At 30.3% G+C, this 22725-nt stretch overlaps 1 protein-coding gene across 1 annotated transcript in view; it reads right to left on the reverse strand.

The window, feature by feature from the left end:
* The window catches only part of LOC109859046 (fatty acid synthase-like), a 30018-nt gene that overhangs the window by 3657 nt on the left and 3636 nt on the right, over positions 1-22725 (reverse strand). The window contains 5 exon segments of the mRNA XM_020436893.1: positions 19784-19950; positions 20350-20754; positions 20886-21190; positions 21273-21586; positions 21831-22001. Coding sequence (XP_020292482.1) covers positions 19784-19950; positions 20350-20754; positions 20886-21190; positions 21273-21586; positions 21831-22001 — 1362 coding nt within the window.

The raw sequence follows: 22725 nt of genomic DNA on the forward strand, positions 1-22725 counted from the left end.
TATTAGAGGAGATATCATTGGTGTTCCACGACTGACTGGAAACTGTATTGATGGATATAAGTTTGCAATTTGCGGCTGAAATCCAATATTATAAAGATTTCCAATTTCCTCTAAAATACTATTTATATCGTTCCGGTGACCATGTTTAAATAATGAAATATAGCTTGAATCCAAACAGTTATTCACAAAAAACTGACAATTATTATACGACACTATTTCAATAACTATCACATCTTTTGGTATCAAAGGTAAAAGTTTCTCAAGTGGTGTTAAATTTACTACATTGTGTGCATAATATTCAGCAGTAGATAACTGTGTAAGTGAGTTGTATGTTTTATTGCGAGGCAAAAACATATTTAACCATTTCTTATTGTAACTTTTTAAAGATTTACATGGTACTATTTGATTCAAATAGTTTACTAGGTGCTTTGTTCTAATGTGTTTTAAATATTGATTACAAGCAGCAAGGCTATCATTACACTGAAAAAAAAAACAGTAATAATAAAATAACACAGTATGTACAGAGAGAAAAATACTTTTATACTTTCTTACCTGTTCTGCTTTTGTTTCTTTAAATGCAACACCCATATAATACGCTATTAAAATTGTTTCCTCAACAGTAAAAAGTTCATTCGCATATCCGCACAGAAGTTCACCAATCGACTCACCGATTACGTAATCGGGCACAATTCCAATATGTAATAAGAGATCCACTATTGCAATCTATATAGAAATAACCATGTACAATGTGGAAATACATATATATAAACATATTCTACTATAGACATCTCCTCAAGATATTATACCAACATCGGAATGCGATTGAAACCAGCTAAGTGCAAAAATATTAAACTATAAATTAAACAAATTTTAAATTCAAAATTTAAATTTACTTGTCACGTAGTCTTCACAATTCAATAGATGTAAGAAGCAGAACATAAATATGTAAAAATACTTTTTTTTACTTACCTGAATACCAATGATTGCTACGAATGATTTTATAATATCAGTGTAAGTACTTTCTTTTTCGTTGAATAAAATATCCGTAACACATATACCGTGTGGTTTAAGTGCTGCATCACATTTCTGAATTGTCTTAACAAATATTGGTAGTTCCATTAATTCTTTGCCTGAAAAATAACAGTTAAAAATATTTTTCATACATATAAATTCAAATAGTGTACATTCACACATAAACATGCTTAAACAAACAAGAAATATATAATATACTAAAGAGAGAAATAATGTGAGAGATAAACATCAACCACAATTACGTAATTTGAAACGTTTTAATCTATATTTTCAACTAACAATAAATTAGATATAAAATTGGATATAAAAACGTAATAAGTTGAATAAAGATATAAATGAAAAAAGAAAAACAAATAAAACAAATTTGTAACCAATCCAAACATATTTTCTATACGAAAACGTCAAATCATTGTGTATCAAAACCAAACATTTTGCATTCATTGATCTACTGAAAGATAGGATATAAGATAGGATATAAGACCAAGTATCACAAATGAAATAAATGAACAATTAATGAATGAATAGGACAAAGGACATATTGAAGTATATTGATTTCGAGTAGTTTTTTGAGTATTTTTAATATAGATGCGTGTGCACATATGCATGTGTGTGTGTAAAATAATCGCAATTATTATTAAAATAAATACCTATGCTACGCCATATGACATCTGTTCCGGGAAATAGAAAACAAATTTGTTTATTTATATTTGAGTAACATTCTAGCTTCTTAATTGATCTCTGATTTTCTGTTGATTCAACTATAGTATATCCTCTATATGGGTGATGTTCTATATTTTTATTATAAGTGCAGTGTAAAAGAGCAATATATTCCACATCTATCGGCCGATTATGTACCTGTAACGTACTAAAATACGTTAATTGAAAAAACTCTAAAAACAATTTAAAAAAGTAAATTTTTTCAAGATATACTTCATATATACATATATACATATAATGGGATANTCTCTCTCTTTCTGTATGTATATATATATGTAAATAGTTTCTCTGAATTTACGCGCGTTACTGTTTTATATTAATTATGTAGACTAAATATTTTATAGAGAAAACTATAATATATATAATAATATAATTTTTTAAGCTTACATCATCCAGAATTGTTTTAACAGCTTCCTCGGTACGGCCAGACACAGTTACAAGTCTAGGTAAATTGTCTGGCTTCATGATCTTATTTATCGGATTCGATTTTAACAATACGTGACAGTTTGCACCACCAAATCCAAAAGAACTTATACCTACATAACCACCATTCCATGGTGTAAGTTCAGTAACAATTTTTATTCTACCTTCCAGAATAGCAGAAAGAGTGCTTCGCGGTGATTTGTAGTGCAGAGTTGCTGGAATCTTACCAGTTTCCATTGCTATCAGTACCTTCAACAGTTATAAGTATATGTACTATCTATTTTCATGTTTACAGCAGAGTTTTCCTTGACTCAACTTTTTGGAACTGAGTTATTCCTCTGAGTTTTGTCAAAGACGTATACGTAAGAGAGGCTCTGCTGCACTTTTACAGTCCCGGGAAAAAATGGATTAAATCTAAATAGATCTAATTTAAATCTAACAAGATAAAAAAAATGGAAAACTAGATCTAATTAGATCCAAATAAGATCTAAATAGATATAAAGTAGATCTAAATAGATATAAATATATCTATGTAAATTTACACTTTATTTATCATTACATCTACTTTAGATCTACTCAGATCTACTATATTAGATCTACTCAGATCTACTATATTAGATCTATTCAGATCTGCTTAGTTCTGTTTAGATCTGCTTAGATCTAATATAATAAATCTGAGTAAATCTATAGATCTAAAATAGATATACTGATAAATAAAGTGTAAATTTACATAGATCTATTTATATCTGTTTAGATCAACTTTATATCTACTTAGATGGAAGTAGATCTCTTTTTCCATTTTTTTTATCTTGTTAGATTTAAATTAGATCTATTTAGATTTAATCCATTTTTTCCCGGGGTTATATTTTAAATATATTATTATACATATGATTGCTCATTTCAAATAATCTATTTTGTTAAAGATGTTAATTTTACAATAAAGTTTTAAATTGACAAATAATAGGTAATTTTCTAGATTAACTGCTTCATATATTGACATATTTATACTCATTCAACGCGATCTTTTGAGAAACAAAAACAATCTGGCACAGAGACAATGCGTCGCTCTGTTTCGCGAAGCAAGTAAATTATTAATGAAAATGCGGAGCTTGAAGAGCTTTTTAAAAATTCAAATGTAATTCAAATTAACTGTAGCATTACATGAGATTTACTTTAAACACTCAAGCTTTTTAAAACGTCAGTCTGTTTTTATTCTATCATACATTTAAAGAGCAATAAAAACGGACTAAAGCGCTAAGCACACAAACCCCGATAGCTAAATGATAGCAGTATATCAGCAGTATGTACGCAAGTTTTATTGAAGTAACATTTAGCAAAATAGATTATTTATTATAGCTAATCATGTATATATCAACATACTTTTGCTATTTGACATATACCACTGGCCGGTTCCGAATGTCCAAGATTTGATTTTATTGAGCCAACCAATAAAGGATTATTTCTGTTTTTACAGAAAACTTGATCAATAGCATTAATTTCTACTGGATCACCTACTTGAGTACCAGTTCCATGAGCCTCATTATATAATATTTCAGAAGGTGCAATTTTGCATTCCTCATAAACTTCTTCTAGCACAGCCTTTTGCATATCAAAAGATGGATATGTGATACCTTCTTTTTTGAAACCATCGCAATTAGATTTAATATTAACACACGTGGCATAAATTCTTCTTGCATCTTTTGCTTTCTGCAAAAACAGCACAGCAATCGTATCACTGCGCATGTAACCATCGCCTTTTTCATCAAAAGGTTTGCAGCGACCGTCAGGAGATAATACTCCTAAAAGTATTTAATTATTAATAGTTTATTTTACGGATATGTTATTTCTCACATATGTGTATTCTATGTTTAGTATTCCACATTATTGACATAAAAACTAGCTGCCATTGTATCATACGCGACGAAACAAATACACTTTCTTTTGGGTCTCTCTTACTACTGTGCTAGTTCTTTCCAGCTGACCACGATTATTTATCATCCGCGTATGATAAATGAAAGGCGGCCGACTAGAAGAAACTGACGCAGTAAAACCAAAAGAAAACTAAAGAATTTTTATTTCTCTCATTGCGCAAAATTTACTGACGGCAGGTGTACTTATTTTTGTGCTAAATTAAAAAACAATATAATATAATATTAATTATTATCATTTAAAAAGAACTATACCAAGACGAAAGAATTGATGTGTTATGTAAGGATGTAAACACAGATTGGCACCAGCTACAATGGCCGCATTACAGTCGCCGTTTTGTATCCTTGTATACGCATGGGCTAAAGCGAAAAAACTTGAACTACAAGCTGTATCTACAACATATGATGGTCCAGAAATATCTAACCAAGAAGAAATCTTGTTTGCCATCCAAAATTTGGCTGATAAATGTACATGTTCCATTATCTAGAATTATATAAATATATATACATACATATATACAAAATGAATTATAAATATATACATGTACATTTAGTTTGTATGATGTGCGTCATTTACATTCACTTTAGATTAGAAACTATTTTCATTTGAGTTGATGTTACATTTTTTTTCGATAAATAAATTGCCATAATTCAATGCTCGAAATTTACATTTTCTTTAACCAGATTCTTAACGGATACGTAACGTCTTTTTGTTTTTTCTTATTCATTCATATGTACCTCAATTGCTTTTTCGCGAAGTTAACGCGCTTCTAAAAGCAGTACCGCTCTGGCGCGTTCCTTATCACCGATTATAAAACGGGACCATTTTTAAGCAGTAAAGTGACAGCAACGGGCGTGAAATTCGGCTAGACTCTCTAAGAATCTAACCAAAAATGCAAATAATTTCGAGTGTTGAATTCTAATTACATACACGCACACACACTTATCCCTGATAAAAAAACATTTATGAAATTATGTGATAAAATCTTGCATGAAAATTGTGATTTGTAATTATGTAGATATATTTTGAAAAATAGATGTAAAAATATTGATTTTTTATAAAATATTTGTAAGTTTTGCAAAATTACTTTTTAAATACTATTTTTAAATACTTTCGGCAAAAGAATAACAATATGGGAACTTATCCTAACAGTATGTTTACAAACTTAAATTTAAAAAGAAATTGTTCAATAATTGAGAAAACAAATTTCAGCTATGTAATGTTAAAAACTTGTAGAAATAGAATTGCGTAAATGCAGAAATCAAATTACTTTATGTACATACTTACTGCCCTTATGAAAAAGAACTACTGCCGATTACATATAAATAAAGTCAGTAATATAAATATTACTGACAATTACATAAGAATATTATTAAATATTACAAGAATCACTGAGAATATTACTGGCAATTACACAGAATGCCAGTAATTTTTTCGTACCACTGCTGCAATATATTACTGCCAGTAGTTCTTTTTCGTAAGGGTGGAAATGCATACCGAAACTTTTTTCTAATTTTTGACAAATAATATTTCGAAAATTTTATTTTGACAAAACTGTTGCGTTATAGCGAATCATTTTAGTGCAATCATTGAAAAATTGTCGTCATTCATGACGCCATTTTTGTGTAATATTTTTACAATTTGCTTATTGGGGATATAATATATTTTATATATCAATCTTTAATTGTTAAAATAATGAATAAATATTTTTTGCAATTTTATTAATTTTATTAAAGAACGTTTTTTACCGTAGAGTCATATTTAGTGTACAGTAACGAATTAAATGTCGTGGAATAACATGCTGCTACAAATACTCCAGTATTTGTACCACGTAATTCTTCAGGATTAACTCCAGCGTCAACAATTGCTTCATAAGTGTGTTCCAGTAACATTCTAGTCATAGAATCTAGTATCTCAGCTTCGATCAAAGAAATGTCGAAGTATTGTGCGTCAAACTTGTTTATGTTATTGATCTTGCCGAATCTCGAAGGCATGTCAAATTCAGCTGCCAAAATGCAAAAAACATCAGTACCCATTATTGCGCCATATTTCGAATCACGTCGTCAAATAGTCTTAGAAACCGACATTCATATACTGTGTTCGGTATTGCAAAACGGAGGCAATGTAGTGCTCTTTTACCTCAGAAATTTGCGTATTCGACTGCGCGATTAGATGCAAGTTTTAATTTTTTATTATTTGCGCTCGACTTTCGACGTCTCTGATTCCCAATACCAAAGCCATACAATCAAATCTTATATTTAAGATCGTCTTAACTTCAAATAAATTTTGTAAACTAATAAATCGGTCTATCTTAAAATGAACTCGAAACAATTTTAAATATAAGATTCGATTGTGAATGTCGGCTTAAATATTTTCAAGTTAAATCATACGGTTAATGCGCAGAGCTACAATTTATACGATACTGCAGTTATGTATGCAAATGACTTATTGTTAGTATAAAACAGTGACGACTGTATTCTGTCTACATTTATATTATAAAATGTTTAAACTGCGTAGCTCTTTTTGTATGTATTCTCTAGATTGTGTGTAACAAAATTTATGAGGCCTTTAATATTTCCTTTTGACAAGAAAAAAAACCGTTGCTGATCAGGTATCTGATTGGAACGTGAAATGTGTAAATTCTTTTGTTATACGCTCTAATGACATAATAGAATACATATTATGCAGCAATTACTCCGGTATCTTTGCGCGCACACGCACGCACGCACGCACGCACGTACGCACTCACTTTCACGCACTCACAGTTTTATCTTACCAGTATTCCATCTTTCATTGTCTTCCGATGAGAGATCAATTTCATTAAAAAGATTCTCCTGAAGATGTTTCATATTATCAGATTTAGGAAATCGTCCAGCAATACCAGAGATAACAATTTCCTCGTTTATGTTATGTGAAGTAAATTGTTTGCTGCTGTCCATATCTTCCTTTTTTGTTGTCGACATTATTATACATCAAATACATCTAAACATAAAAAACATTAATATTTAATTATTCCAAAAACAAATAATCACAAACAATGATTTTTCATTTTCCGAAGCTATATAAATGATTTTTTTATAAACACTTATAACAAGTAGATTATATCAAATGTTTTGAACACAAATAATATTATGTAAGAAAAACAATGATTGTTAAAAATGTTGTAATTTTTAGTTCCAATGCACGAGCAAGTATTTACTCTCTTTACACGCACAATCACTGTGTGTGACACCTAATTCCGTCTCATTTGATTCGACTTATCTCAAACGCTTATTTTTTTATAAAACAGATTATATTTATAAGCTATGATGCAGTGACGAATTTAATAAGTGTAGAAAAAAAGTTTTTTATCTAATATTTCTCTCTTACGAGTAAGACAAAATTGCGATCAGAGAAGTTTCAATAAAATAATTGAAAATAAAACTAAGAAAAATCTATTTCTATGTCTAATTGTAAAAACATGCTCGAAAATAAATACCACATGCCATGTTTTTATTAAATACTATTTTGTACAGACGATTAAAACGATAATAGCAACTTATATATAGAGTACGTTATGAAATCGAAACAGGTAAGATCTATTGTATACTTTTGATGACAGAAAAATAGAAAAGTAAAAAACAGTTAAAAAGAAATTGACACTAGCAAATACTATTTATTTTCTCAGGGAGTAACTTTTTTGTTCCTGCAACGATGCACCAAAAACAATGCAACTGTATTTTTATTTTATATAGAACCTTTTACTTTTTTGTATATAAGAATATTTTACGTAAAAAATATTAAGATAAGATGACCAAATAAGTAGTTCGTGACATATATTTCAAATGTTTATCTTCAAATGTTTACACTATATTAGAAAAGATGTTCGAACATTTGTTGAATATAAGTTTTACATGCTAAAATGCAAAAGGTTGCCTCTGAAGAATATTGCGGACGTTGTTTGTAAACACTGAATATCACCAAAAAAAAGCAATACTCTGTATTGTGGCAAGTTTTTGTTTTATACATATTGCATATAATAATTCCAATCTTGCAAAATAATATTTCTGCACTACTCTAGCAATATTCCGTGCTACATGTGCAATAAAGAATTTTTTTGAAAAGTTTTTGTAACTATCGTACAATAAAATTAAAATTTGTAAAATATATATCTGTGTTTAACAATAGATACTTACTTAATTATTTTATAGTTTTTGTGTTTAATTGCTATTAAAGAACACAAGCACAAAACAACATAAATAACACAAATATATGGAACGTCTGTCACATTCGATACTACGGCAACTATTTTTTCGTTTTTCTTTTATATAGTCTATCTTTCTACATCCATATCATACACGTACATTTACATAATGCATAAATAAATACATAACGCATACACAGTAAAGATCGAAGCACAAACTTTTGCATAAGACATAAGAAAATCAACCAATCCAGTCTTCTATTTTTATTTCTACTTTTTGTTCTAGAAGACTTTGATTGGTTGATTCTCTTAAGTCTTATGCGTTATGCATTATGCAAAAGTCTGTGCTTCGGCCTTAGATTATTGAACTATACGTAAACTTTCAAGTCACTGTTAAAACTTTTACATATAGTTAGTAATATTATAATAATATAATTTATTTAGACACTTCAGCCTATACATATAGTTAGTAATATTAAATTAGTACTATTGAAATAAGGTAAGTATATCTTTAAACCTGAATATTACGTTGCTTAATGTTTTTCTGTTTTTATAATTGTAATAATATTATGTGGTTATGGTATGTGTGTGTTATGTTGTATTTATGTATTATGAGTGTATTAAGAATATTTCAAACTTTTTTTAAAGTGTACATTCGCATGTAGAAAGAATGAACGAATATAATCTATACAGTTTTATAGTATTTTTAATATAATTTATTGTCTTTGTGATATACATGGAAAATGCAGTAGTACGCCGGCTTTTACACATAAATTGCGGTAATAATAAACGTAAGACATGTCGTAAGAATTGACCAATTACAATTGTTTATAGTCGAAAATAGCACCAAAATTCGAAAATTCGTAATATGACTAATTTTTACGGTATGTCTTACGTTACGGCTATGGCGACTTATATGCAATGGCTCTTACAGAAATCAGTTTGTGTTAGTTATATGCAATCACAAATCGAATTTGTGCAAAATATTGTTGATTAATAAACTACAAGTAAGTTGTAACAATTCAAAAGCAACACGCATTTAAATATGATTTAATGATTAAATGATTAACTTCTTATCTTATATGATACTATCATATGTCTCATGATACGATCTTGTACTATTTTCATTATTGGTTTCTTAATTGTATTTCGTTTTATAAAAAAAAAAATTTTATATTATTAATTGTTGTTAAGTACGCGTAAATAGCGCGTAAGCAACTTTATTGTTAATTACGCGTTAATAACTCGTAAGAAACTTTATTACTGACTCCCACGCGACTTTATTACGTCACAAATTAAATTAAGAAGTTAAGAATAAGAATTACGCAAAAAATTGATCGCGAATCTCGAAATTACGTGTATACAACTCGAAATCAGCTTAATATTTTTACTATGGGATGTTTTGAGCAAGAAGTTTGATTCCGATACTGCTGTCGGACTAAGGATTACACGCTTTACCAAAGTAAATTATATGTATATGATATGCTATTTCGTATTTACATTTAACTTGTATTTGCATGTGACCTATAATCAAACGACAGTAAATGTGCAAAAAACATGTCTCGATAAAATGTGTTAACAATTTCTTATTCTCATAGTGACTTTCTTAGAAAATTCTGACGCAATTGTATTAAATAAAATATATAACATTTTTTAAATAACATATTGAGAATTGTAAAAGCCATACAAGACATTATACAAGACGCAAGATTAATCACTTACACACTGTATATAAAATAAATATCTATCATTTTTTTGTTTTATTTTTACGATTGCGAGCTATTTTCATCGTTACAATAAACTTTACATACAAATATTGCATTTCTAGTAACTATTATTTCTTAAGCTTATTTTTTATTATGCTTGTACAAAGATCTTGTTTTGTTGGACTTGAAACTTACCGAATTTCTGAATATACAGGGTGTTTGAAAAAGTTTGATAAGACCATTATGCGAAATTAGATGGATAGATTACGATTATCAATTAATGTAATCAGAACGTCATTTATTATTTTGGAAAATTTGCAATATTTATTAACTTCCGACAATTTAAAAGCTTGTAAAAATTTACAACCAAGTATTAAGGTCGATACGAGCTACTATGTGCGGATGTACGTAATACAGTGCTTCTCAATTTTTTTATTTCTAAAAAAACACTTGGATCTTATTGCTCTAATAAAAACACAGGTCCAGTTACAATAATTACGACATAAACTAAGATAATTTAATTATTCTAACTCGTGAAACAGTTAGAATAATTCTTCTCTTATGACATCTCCGAAAAGAAATTGAACCATTTATAACGTTTTCTTTATTTATTTTTGTAAACAATCTAAAAAGCGCACATATGCGTCTCTCGGCATATAACGTTTACTACACGGAAAAAAAATAGTTCTACCACAGCTAAATACGGTTTGCTGAAATTGAATTTGCTGCTGTAGCTATAAAATTTCCTATTACATAGAAACATTTTGCTGATATTCCTAAATATGTCGACATAATAGCAAATACACACATATTTTCCTACAAGACATACGTATTTGCTATTGTGTCGACATATTTAGGAATATCAGCACAAACTGATATTCCTAAATATCCCATCATCGAGGTAATACTTTGTATTAAAAATTTTAAAAACATTATAAATAAATAAACATATACAGGGTGTCCCAGAATTACACTGTTTTCTTTTATTGTAGAGAACCGTTTTCTCATTTGTACAGTACATTTGACAAAAGTCATTATTCAGACATTTTACTATTTTTATGGTAAAACAGGACGGTTCAGCATCCTCTGAAGTTACATAAGCGCTGCAACATTAGATATGTTAACATATTCATTAGTATAGATATGTTAATTTAGTCATTAATAATCAGTACACTAACTTTATCAGAGGCCTTACCTTGATAGTCAAGCATTTTTGCAAAATCGTGTAACTTAATGCCTGAGCAAAGAATTTCGACTAGTTACTGTGTATATACTAAAAACGTAATGCATAGTCATACGTAATCAACAACACAAAGGCAAATTTGAGTCATTTTGTGTTAACAGATTTAGAGTAAACGGAAAGCAATTGTTGCTCCTTACGTTGTCAACAAAATGACTTTTATTTATGGAAAACTCTTTGCTCTTGTCATTTGTTTTCGGCAACATAAGAGCAACATGACGGTAACAAGACACCGATGTCTGTACTTCTGTCGTATGGTTGTTAAAAACTCTTGAAATATATTACTTTTATCTTGTAGCCCATTAAATGTCGAAAACAAATGACCGTTTTTTTCAGAATAAGTAGATAAAAACAATTACATTTTAGTAAGAAACAAGTGGTCTCGCGGACTGAATGCAAGGGCTGCGAATACGAAGGTCTCGAGTACAAATCCCACCTATCACCATTAGGATTTTTTCCGGTATCTTTCATCGAGTTACTCAGTTTGATCGGCGAACTAAATCAGATCTTCAAAGATTAATTCGAGTGAAATCTCGAATTAATTCCTCTATCACAACGCGATGTGCCATTGAATATATATATATATATATATTTGTTCGTTTTTTTCGACATATTGTATTTTTGCTCAAATGTGTGACTCAGCATATGTTGTCGGTAACTTGTTATGTTATGCTCTTTATGCTACTGATAAATCGTTGACAGCAAATACACAGCAAGTTGTCGGCAACACATGTTTGATACGTGTCATGTCAAAGATAAATGTCTGACTCACCTTGTTCTAAGTTTGCTGAAAACTCAAGCGTTTTCGGCAACATGACAACAAAAACACAAACAGGTTGCTATCGAAGTAATTTTTAAAAGTAATAATTTAATTTTTAAAATTTGATTCTTTGCAATTCCTTTGCAATTCTTTTGTAAATAGTTATGTAATGTGGGACGCGTTTCTAGAAAATCAACATCATATGAATTTCTCTTCGAAATTTATTTTATTTCGATTTACAAAAACTATTTCAGTTACGATCCGTATAACGTGTACCCAAAAAACCACAGAAAAGAGCAATAAGTAATTAGCTGTCAATTTAACGAAAACAAAAACTTTCCCGAAAAACAATTGTCTGTTTTCAAAAGATTTACCTATTTTTTATATGCTTTGAGTCCGTGAAATTAAATTAAATCAATTTTGACACTGTTACGATAATGTTGAGATCAGTAGAGTCATAGTTTCTACTAAATAGTCATCAGTAGATTCATGGAAACTAAAACATTTGTTATATAAATAGTTTTTTTTTTTTAATTGCGCACTCTTCGAGAAATTTTGCATAGTTTTTCCAGATAATTGTTTGTATTTGATAAATTGACAGCAAATTACTTGTTTCTTTTACATTCTATTGTTATTTCGACAACAAACTGTTTCTTACTCTTGTCTTATTTCTCCATTAATAGCAGCTGCGACCTGATCACTATTAATTATTGATACATGATTGCTGTCTACGTAGTGAATTTGTACATTTTTGCTTATCTGCGACCAAAACACATCAGTTATATAAAAGTATACTGGTAGGAAAAATTGAATATTTGCTAGTAAATTACCTTATTTAAACCATAATCTTCTTCTACCGAAGAAAGTAATAAGTTTGTTGCTTTTAATAGTATTATAGGTGACTGAATTGATACCAATGAAGACGTATCATATTCTTGAACAGCAATTAAATGTTTGTAAATTGTTGTACAAAATAGTTTGATGGAGTCGATGGAAAGTTTGAAAGAAGTGATCATTTCATTAGTAATGTATTTTGTAAAATTATTTAGTTTGTCTTCCCAAGTAGCATATTTATTTAATTCTGGTATAATCTGAAACACACACATATACTGACCAAATATAGTAGCAACTGTTAAATGTAGCTTATGTCTCTATTTGTGTGCTCTAGTTTTAATATAGCGTTATATACACAATATAAAACATATATTTTATGTATTATGTTATTACATACCAATTCTGATGCAGGTATATTAAAAACATCTATTATGTGTTTTAACACACAAATTTGAAATTCTTGACTATTAGTAAAAGGGCAAAATGTTTCCTGTATGTCTTTTAAGTACTTGGGAGCTCCGTCGATTAATACTAATCGTCCTCGAAAGTTTTTAGCTTCTAATTGTTTTACCATTTCAATAGCAATAAGAGATCCATATGAATATGCGCCAATTACGAATTCTGTAGAATCTGTTAGTTTTGATAAAATATGCTAAAAAAAATACAAAATTTTTGTAATTAATATTGCTTGTACACAACTTATATAATTTTATTTCTAGATGTAAAAATTTCTGTTTTGACTACATACAGATAAAAGATCAGTAGCTGATTGTATTACAGAATGAGCAGATTCAGGAATATTAATACAACTATGTTGTAGGCATATTGCAGGAGCTTTAATTTTTGGTGCTATTGAGTTGTATATGTTAGCAAATCCTTCAATTCCTGGCAAAAGAAATACTTGGTTTCTATCTACTTCTCGTTGTGTAGAGAGTTCTACAGAAATGTTTGAAATTATATCTAAGTCAGATATTAACCGGAAAATATTAAAGACTTTTACATGTTGCGAATTATTTGTGTCAAGTTGTTTCTCAACATTCTTTTGGTCGTATTTATCTTTTTCAGTTATTTTTTTGATTTTAGCGAAGGTGAGATTTCGAATTTCTTGGGCTGTGAAGAAAATATTAAATTCTCTTTCTATTGTTTGCTTAATTTCTAAACCCATCATAGAATCCATGCCAAGTTCAGACAAGAGTACTTGTTCTCCAACTCCTTTTAAAGTTTTCAATCCTATGTGTGCGTGTGAAACAAAGAGAGAGCGTTAAGTATGAAATATTTATATAGAAACATGTAAAAGTTTCATTCGATAATGGAATAAAAAATCAAAACGGTTATTGTTGATAAAAAGAAAGAGTTTATGATATAGTAATTTATATATAAATTTACCCATTATGTCCATCACAACATGCACAATGTCTCCAGAAACTTTCGATTTTGTAGCTACAATCATACTGCTTACAATCGGTCGATTCTGCAGTAAGAAATTGTTCAGTGATTCTAAACAAGATGATATTCGTTGTTGCAATGTTCCACTGATAACTAGTTCTTTATTGTTTTGTTGCATGTCAGCGACTAGACCGACGTCGCCTATCGCACCCCACTGAATAGCCATGCCAGGTAATCCATCTTGCACTCTTTTTTCGCAGATTCTTTCCATTATCGAATTGGCCATACCGTAGTTAGTTTGTCCAGGATTTCCTTTACCACATGAAACAGATGAAAATACCACAAAATGTCGAAGATGAGGACACATTTCTCTAGACAAATCGTCCAATTGCCTTGTAGCTAGAACTTTCGACTGAAATGTTTCTTCAAATGTTTCCGGAGTTTGATTCGTGAAAATATCATCTTTTAGCACAACTGCGAGATTAAATATAGCATCCACTGGTCCTAATTCGTTGGCAGAACGTAAAATAGAAGCACAACCGTTGTGAGTAGATGCGTCAACGCCTGTCATTATTTGCACATTTACTCCATACGATTTCCATAACTCTATTCTTGACTGTTGATAACCGTTCTTTATACCATTTCGTGAAATGAGTATAATTTTTTGAGCTCCACGAACAATCAACCAGTTGGTTAACTCTAGGCCGAAACCGCCTAAACCACCCAAAATAATATAAGATTTATGCTCATTACATAAATATTGAGGATACGCGAGAATAGGAGCGTCCGCAACTTCTTCCTCTGTACGTATTTTTATGATTACCTAAAAGTAAAAATAAAATTTGAAAAATTTTATTAAAATTATATTTCTGTTACCTGTTCTTTATATTAAAAGAAAAAAAATAATATAAAATATTTGATTTAATAAACTATATTTCCGACAAATGACCCAAAACTATTTGTTGCTTTTATATTTTTACATTTTTATTCGGTAATTGATTTAAATTTGTCCTTTGCTTAAATCCATAACTATAAATAAATTGATACCAATTTGTAAAGAGTTGATTATACGATATTGTCGATTACAAAATTATCGCAAAATTATTACAAGAATATTGCAAAACATCGAAAGACGTTTGTAAACTAATCAGGTTTAAAGTTATTGTCAACAAATAGCATTTATATCATTATCGAACTGTCGATAGCAGATTATCAGCAGGAACTGCATAATCTGTCAAAGCCGCAAAATATATTCAATACTACTGCAATCTTAAGAATTAAGTAACATTTTGCTAAGATTTTTTTACATAAACTTTTTTATTTGAAATTTGTCGGAAAAAACCACACTGTGTAAGTAGTTATAAGTGTACTAGAATGTTTATATGTTAATTCTACATGATTATTTTTTTTAAGAACTATATATATGAAATGTACAATCTCGATCACAAATAACGTGACCGCCTTTAGTTGCTGTACACGGTATTACATTTTCTATAAAAATTGTAATTTCAGGTTTACTCTAACTTACCTTTCCTATATGTTTTGCAGCTGCCATATGTTTAAAAGCGGTTTCTATCTCATGTTGTTCAAAAACTTTTCTTACAAGTGGTACGACCGCTCCACGCTGAATCATATTGTTTAACAAGTTATAAATATGTATTTTTCTTTTTATATCAGTACTACTAAATATTCTATCTAACATAACTCCATAAAAACTAATGCCTTTTGAAAATTCTTTTAAATTTACGGTATTGTTAGATATTAAATCATACTTTCCAATTTCTAAAAATCGACCACCTCTTGCCAAACATCGAATAGATGCTTGCAGTTTGTCTTCTGCTAAAGAATTTAGCACGATGTCCACACCACGACCTCTTGTTTGTTGACTAATCATTTGTTCAAAGCTGGTGTCTCGAGAATTTCCTATATGATCTTCGGGAATAGAAGGAAACTTTTCTCTTATAAAGTTTCGTTTCTCGGGTGTCCCTACAGTTGTAAATATCTCACATCCTTCAAAAAGCGCGAGATAAATTGCAGATTGTCCAACGGCACCAGCGCCGCAATGGATAAGAATTTTATCTTTTTTCTTTAATTTTCCACATGTGTACAGAGCATAACAACTCGTACAATAAGCAACTGGGACAGTTGCGGCATCCTCAAACGTCCATTTGTCAGGAATGATCCAACAAAGATGTGGATCAGCCACAATAAGATTTGTGATTCCTCTAAAAATGGGTGTAATAGTTTTTAAAATACACATATATAAATATTATTTTTCTATTTTTTTAACAGTAAACTTTGGCATCCGGATAGGCAGAACAATCAATGCGTTATGCGTGACAAGAAACAATGCGGTAACATTTTACTGTTATAGAAAAGTAATAACAAAATATTAGTTGGCGTAGCTTTTAGCCATACGTAACGCATTGACTTGTTCTGTAAAAATCCTTAAAATTTTTTGTAACCATACACATAGATAAAAAATGTTGCACGCACATACGCATTTATAGAAAGTGCCTCACATAACTGTATCCAGCAAACAATTTTTGACTGCGCAGACCTTGGCAACAAAAACTGTGTGCAGAAACGCTACAGTACGGAAACATGCTTTGGTACTGCCAAAACTGTTAGCACATAAAGACAAAAAACGCAACAACTCTGTTGGCACATACATGAGATTATTGCGGCCAAAATGATTCCATATACGTTAGTGAAATTGATAACAAATAAATGGTCGATAGCAAGCAGATCTGCTTTAGCAATACTGTGACCAAACAGTCCGCAAAACTGTATGAGCATCTGTTTATGACAAAACGTTGACTGCAGTCGGGTCGATCTGTTGAACGCATTGACGACAGATTGCCACCAAACGCCAAGCAGATCTGTTCGTGCATATGTGCGGACTGTTTCCACGCAAGACTACTAAACTGTCTGTTTGACATCTAGACAACAAAATGGCGATTATCTGCGATCATATCTGTCGCCTGTGTTGATAACAAATTGTTAACAAACATTGAACAGTCTTTTACAGTCAGACCTTGTTTAGGAAGCAATAACTGTGTAACTTATGCTGGAACCGGTAAAGTTCAACTGTAAGATTTTAATACTTCTGTTTATACGCATTCGGCAATGAAGCAATCATAAATATAATGTATTATTCTCGTATTTGTTGAGTAATATGAAACAATAGGTGCTTTCCAGCTACGTACGGTCGACACTGTGTAACACAATGTCCACTAGTGTGAATGAGATACACTGATATGCTCTTTCTCACGCTAATAGACAGTATGTTATACATTTAACTTCAATTTTCTCAGAAATTTGAGGTGGTAGGTCGATTTCGCCGCCGGATTCGTTTTCAGTGACCAAAAATCCATTAAAAAACACTTTGTTTATTCAAGTATCAGCATATATTAACAAAACATTTATTCGCGTTGTAAAAATGTACTTTAAATTATATTTAAGAATAATAAGAAAAGTATTTTTATTTTATGTTGCAGGTACATTGCATTGCAACATTTTTAGTAAAATAATAATTGAAATAAATAATAAATGAAATGTAGGATAACTTGAGAATAAATAAATAAAAATAATTATATGTTAGTAAGGAACACAAGTGGTCTCGCGGACTGAGTGCAGGGGCTGCGAATATGGAGGTCTCGAATTCAAATCCCGCTATCACATTTACGATTTTTTCAGATTCGGTCTTTTTCAATGGAGTTCATCAGTTGATCAACGAGCTGAATCAGGCTTCTAGAAATTAATTCGAATGAAATCTTGAATTAATTCCTTTCCGATAAAGCGATATACCACTGATTTTCTTTTTTTTTTTTTGTAGTAATTCCACTTGGATTCTAGGGGACAAATCTGATCTGCGTTTGGTAGCAATCTGTCGACGTTTCTGACGACAAATTTGGTCTGTACTTGCTACTGTTTTGTTAACAGTGCTGGTACCAGATATAATGTGTATTTGGCGCGATTTTGGCGCCAACAAACGATCACCAAATCTGTTCTGGATTTGGTGCGTCACTTTGGCTTTGCTTTGCTAGTGGCAGACTTGTTATGATTTTGGTCTCATTTTGACATCTCACATGTTTGACAGATATGGTCGCCAAACCATATCCTAATGAGGACACAGATAAATATGGATTTGATCTACTAATTTCGCCGGCGGTTGGCGACAAAACTGCTACATCTCGCAACCAAAATGTTTGCTGGGTATGATATTTAAATAGATTTTTTGTTCTTACTAGCAAAATTGCCAAAACTTAGAAAGAAACAGAGGAGAATTGGAAATTACATCGATCAGCTTAATCCTGAAGAATTGAATTATCGGAGATAACTGTTTTATATATAAATTGTAACAACTAATAAATTTGTGTTCTCCATACCTTAGAGTACATACTCCCATTATTCTTTTATCAGCCGCATTGAACCCGACAAATTCACAACCCAGTAAAGAATCGGCTTCTCCCGCTTTTTTTCCAAAAACATCCATAGAAATTCTACTAGTAGCAATCATAATATCCTTGAAATTGAGTGATGCGTATACTACACGTACAAGATTTTCTTGTTTGTAATCAGGAGATATCGGACCTTCAATCCAACGCAACTTGCTCAAATCACCTCGCGCCTACAACAAATATCAACATACTGTTGTAATAAAAAATACACAATAGTAAAACATCATAAATTAATTTAGAAAATTTATGTTATTAACATACACTTTGAACGACATAACCATGATGTACAAACTTTGGTTCTAGGTGTGGTAACGGAAGATGTCTATACGATCCCCAAACTTTGTTCGGACGTAAAATATTAACAGGCAAGTCCAATTGTAATTGGTTTATGTAAACAGAGTCTTGTAAAGAAAATTTTGGCGCATTTTCGTCTTGGATAAATACACATCTAATCNTGTCCCTTGTTTTGTTTAACTCCTTTCGTAAACAATTGATAAAACCTAATATGCCGCATTCAAAATCGTCCGCAACTAATATTGTTCTTCTGGATGCGTTTAACTTGTTATCCATGTTTAATGCAGACTTCAACTTGTTAATCCACAAAAAGTCANAATTATTTATATATATAATTTCTTGCGGTACGATGCTTTGTGTTTTTCTTAAAAGCACAAATGCCTCTTTTTCTGTACGTTTTTCTAAAACTATATTCAAATTATATTGTTGTAATAATGTATAGTTGTAGGACTCAGTGAGATTTTCTCTTGACAGCACAAAGCTACCTTCCTTTAATGTAGACATTAATGTATCGATTAATTCACTTTTGGTTTTTGTTAAAAGTTTGAAAACAATAATCATTAGGAAATCTTCGTCTTTTGTCACATTTTCGGACTGCTTGATATCTGGAGATAACTCATTATTTTCGAAACGATTAGCTGTGGCAACCAATGTAACATTTGGTCGAATTACTGGCAAATTATTTAAAATATCGTAAAGAATTGTGGAGAGTAGATCTTGCTCTGTAACTGTGTCAACATCTTCAATTAATTCAATAAAGTTTGCCTGTAGTACTAAATTACATTCCAGAGAAATATGCACTGACATTTGTATAATTTCTGTTAGAGACATCATGGCACGATCACAATGAGCAATAAAATTATATTCTTCGTGAATAGGTTGAGCAACTTTTCGACGNGCTATATTTGTGGCCATAGCGCCATGAATTTCTATCCCACCAGATATTACAACATCTAGAGAATCATAAATGCGCACAGGAAATTCTGAAATAAATTGTTGTATTTATTCAGGAGAGAAACTTAGAAGAAAACGAAGAACTATACTTTTACAAAGAATAGAATAGCAAGATATAATGTGGTGAAGACGAAAGAGAGGATTTCGATACCTATTTCACAAAAACGCAAGATTCTAGTAGAATGTTTTGCAATTACTATACTACTTTTAAATGTCTGGTGCTAACAATAAGTGCTGTTAACAACTCTATCACTCATAATTTAAATCTATAGTCATGAAAACATTTACACGTTTATGTTAATATTAAGATTATTAATTGCAGAAAACTTCTGCTTTTCTTTATATTTTTTACTTGATTTTTATCGCATAGATAAGATTTATCATAAAATATGATATATAGAGTTTATTTTATAATAGTGCATACTTACTTGCTTTTTCGCCGGGTGAATTTTGTATTTGTTCACTGTGAAATTTAGGATCGATCACTACTTTACGAATTCTTATTGGTACAAAAAGATGTCTCGAATCTATTGAGAGAATCTTCATTTGCAGCATGTTGTCGATAAACGCTACCCAATTTTTTGACCACTTTATATGTCCTACTTTTGCTGTAATTGATGCACTTTCCAGGCCTTGAAATACACCGGAATATTGGTAACCACGAAGTCGCAATTCTTTGTAAATATCCTTGGTACTCATATATTCGTTGACATCGTGTACAGGTTTATTTAAAATATGAGTGAGTAGTTTATGATTTGCAATATCATCTGGAATCCATGCTTTTCCAGTAACAATAACAGTATCTTCTTCAGTAATCTCGAATTTATTACTGTCTACATAATTAAAAAATAAATGCATAAACTAAATACAAATTATATAAATTTGTTATTTATAAAAAGATTCGCGTGTATGTATGTGTGTGTGAGAGAAAAAGAGAGAGAGAAAGAGAGAGGAATACACTTACATTTTTGTATTGAAAACTTCAGTTTAACTGTAGTTTCTTTTGATAAGTGAGTAGCACGAAGAAAGTTAACGTCTTCGAATATAATCGGTATTTTTTGATAATAACAGCATAACACCGACGCGATCAGTTTCCAAATAAAAAATAGATAACCTGAGGCCGGTAACAGAATTCTTCCGTCAATTACATGTTCAACCATATAATCGAAACGTATATCCGTGATTGTAATGATTTCAGTTTGTTCTCTAACGTCAGGTTTCTTCTGATGGTAAAACGTTACACTGTGCCAGGTTTCAGAATGATCCCACCTATAATAGCAGTATAAAATACAAACTATACTATTGTACAATAAATTTTTTTCTAAAACTTCTCATTCAAAAAGAAACATACTTTATTAGAGGAGATATCATTGGTGTTCCACGACTGACTGGAAACTGTATTGATGGATATAAGTTTGCAATTTGCGGCTGAAATCCAATATTATAAAGATTTCCAATTTCCTCTAAAATACTATTTATATCGTTCCGGTGACCGTGTTTAAATAATGAAATATAGCTTGAATCCAAAAAGTTATTCACAAAAAACTGCCAATTATTATACGACACTATTTCAATAACTATCACATCTTTTGGTATCAAAGGTAAAAGTTTCTCGAGTGGTGTTGAATTTACTACATTGCATGCATAATATTCAGCAGTAGATAACTGCGTAAGTGAGTTGTATGTTTGATTACGAGGCAAAACCATATTTAACCATTTCTTATTATAGCTTTTTAAAGATTTACATGGTACTATTTGATTCAGATAGTTTACTAGGTGCTTTGATCTAATGTGTTTTAAATATTGATTACAAGCAGCAGAGCTATAGTTCCACTGAAAAAAAAAAAAAACAGTAATAATAAAATAACACAGTATGTACAGAGAGAAAAATACTCTTATACTTTCTTACCTGTTCTACTTTTGTTTCTTTAAATGTAACACCCATATAATACGCTATTAAAATTGTTTCTTCAACAGTAAAAAGTTCATTCGCATATCCGCACAGAAGTTCACCAATCGACTCACCGATTACGTAATCGGGCACAATTCCAATATGTAATAAGAGATCCACTATTGCAATCTATATAGAAATAACCATGATGTACAATGTGGAAATACATATTTACATATATATACATATATATAAACATATTCTAATATAGATATCTTCTCAAAATATTATACCAACATCGGAATGCGATTGAAACCAGCTAAGTGCAAAAGTATTAAAATATAAATTAAATAAATTTTAAATTCAAAATTTAAACTTAATTGTCACGTAATCTTCACAATTCAACAGATGTAAGACATAAATAACATAAATATGTAAAATTAATTTTTTTACTTACCTGAATACCAATGATTGCTACGAATGATTTTATAATATCAGTGTAAGTACTTTCTGTTTCGTTGAATAAAATATCCGTAACACATATACCGTGTGGTTTAAGTGCTGCATCACATTTCTGAATTGTCTTAACAAATATTGGTAGTTCCATTAATTCTTTGCCTGAAGAATAACAGTTAAAAATATTTTTCATACATATAAATTCAAATAGTGTACATTCAAACATAAACATGCTTAAACAAACAAGAAATATATAATATACTAAAGAGAGAAATAATGTGAGAGATAAACATCAACCACAATTACGTAATTTGAAACGTTTTAATCTATATTTTCAACTAACAATAAATTGGATATAAAATTGGATATAAAAACGTAATCAGTTGAATAAAGATATAAATGAAAAAAGAAAAACAAATAAAACAAATTTGTAAACAATCCAAACATATTTTCTATA

Source organism: Pseudomyrmex gracilis, unplaced genomic scaffold, assembly GCF_002006095.1.
Source record: "Pseudomyrmex gracilis isolate BER0280 unplaced genomic scaffold, ASM200609v1 scaffold_235, whole genome shotgun sequence".
NCBI classification, from domain to species: Eukaryota; Metazoa; Arthropoda; class Insecta; order Hymenoptera; family Formicidae; genus Pseudomyrmex; species Pseudomyrmex gracilis.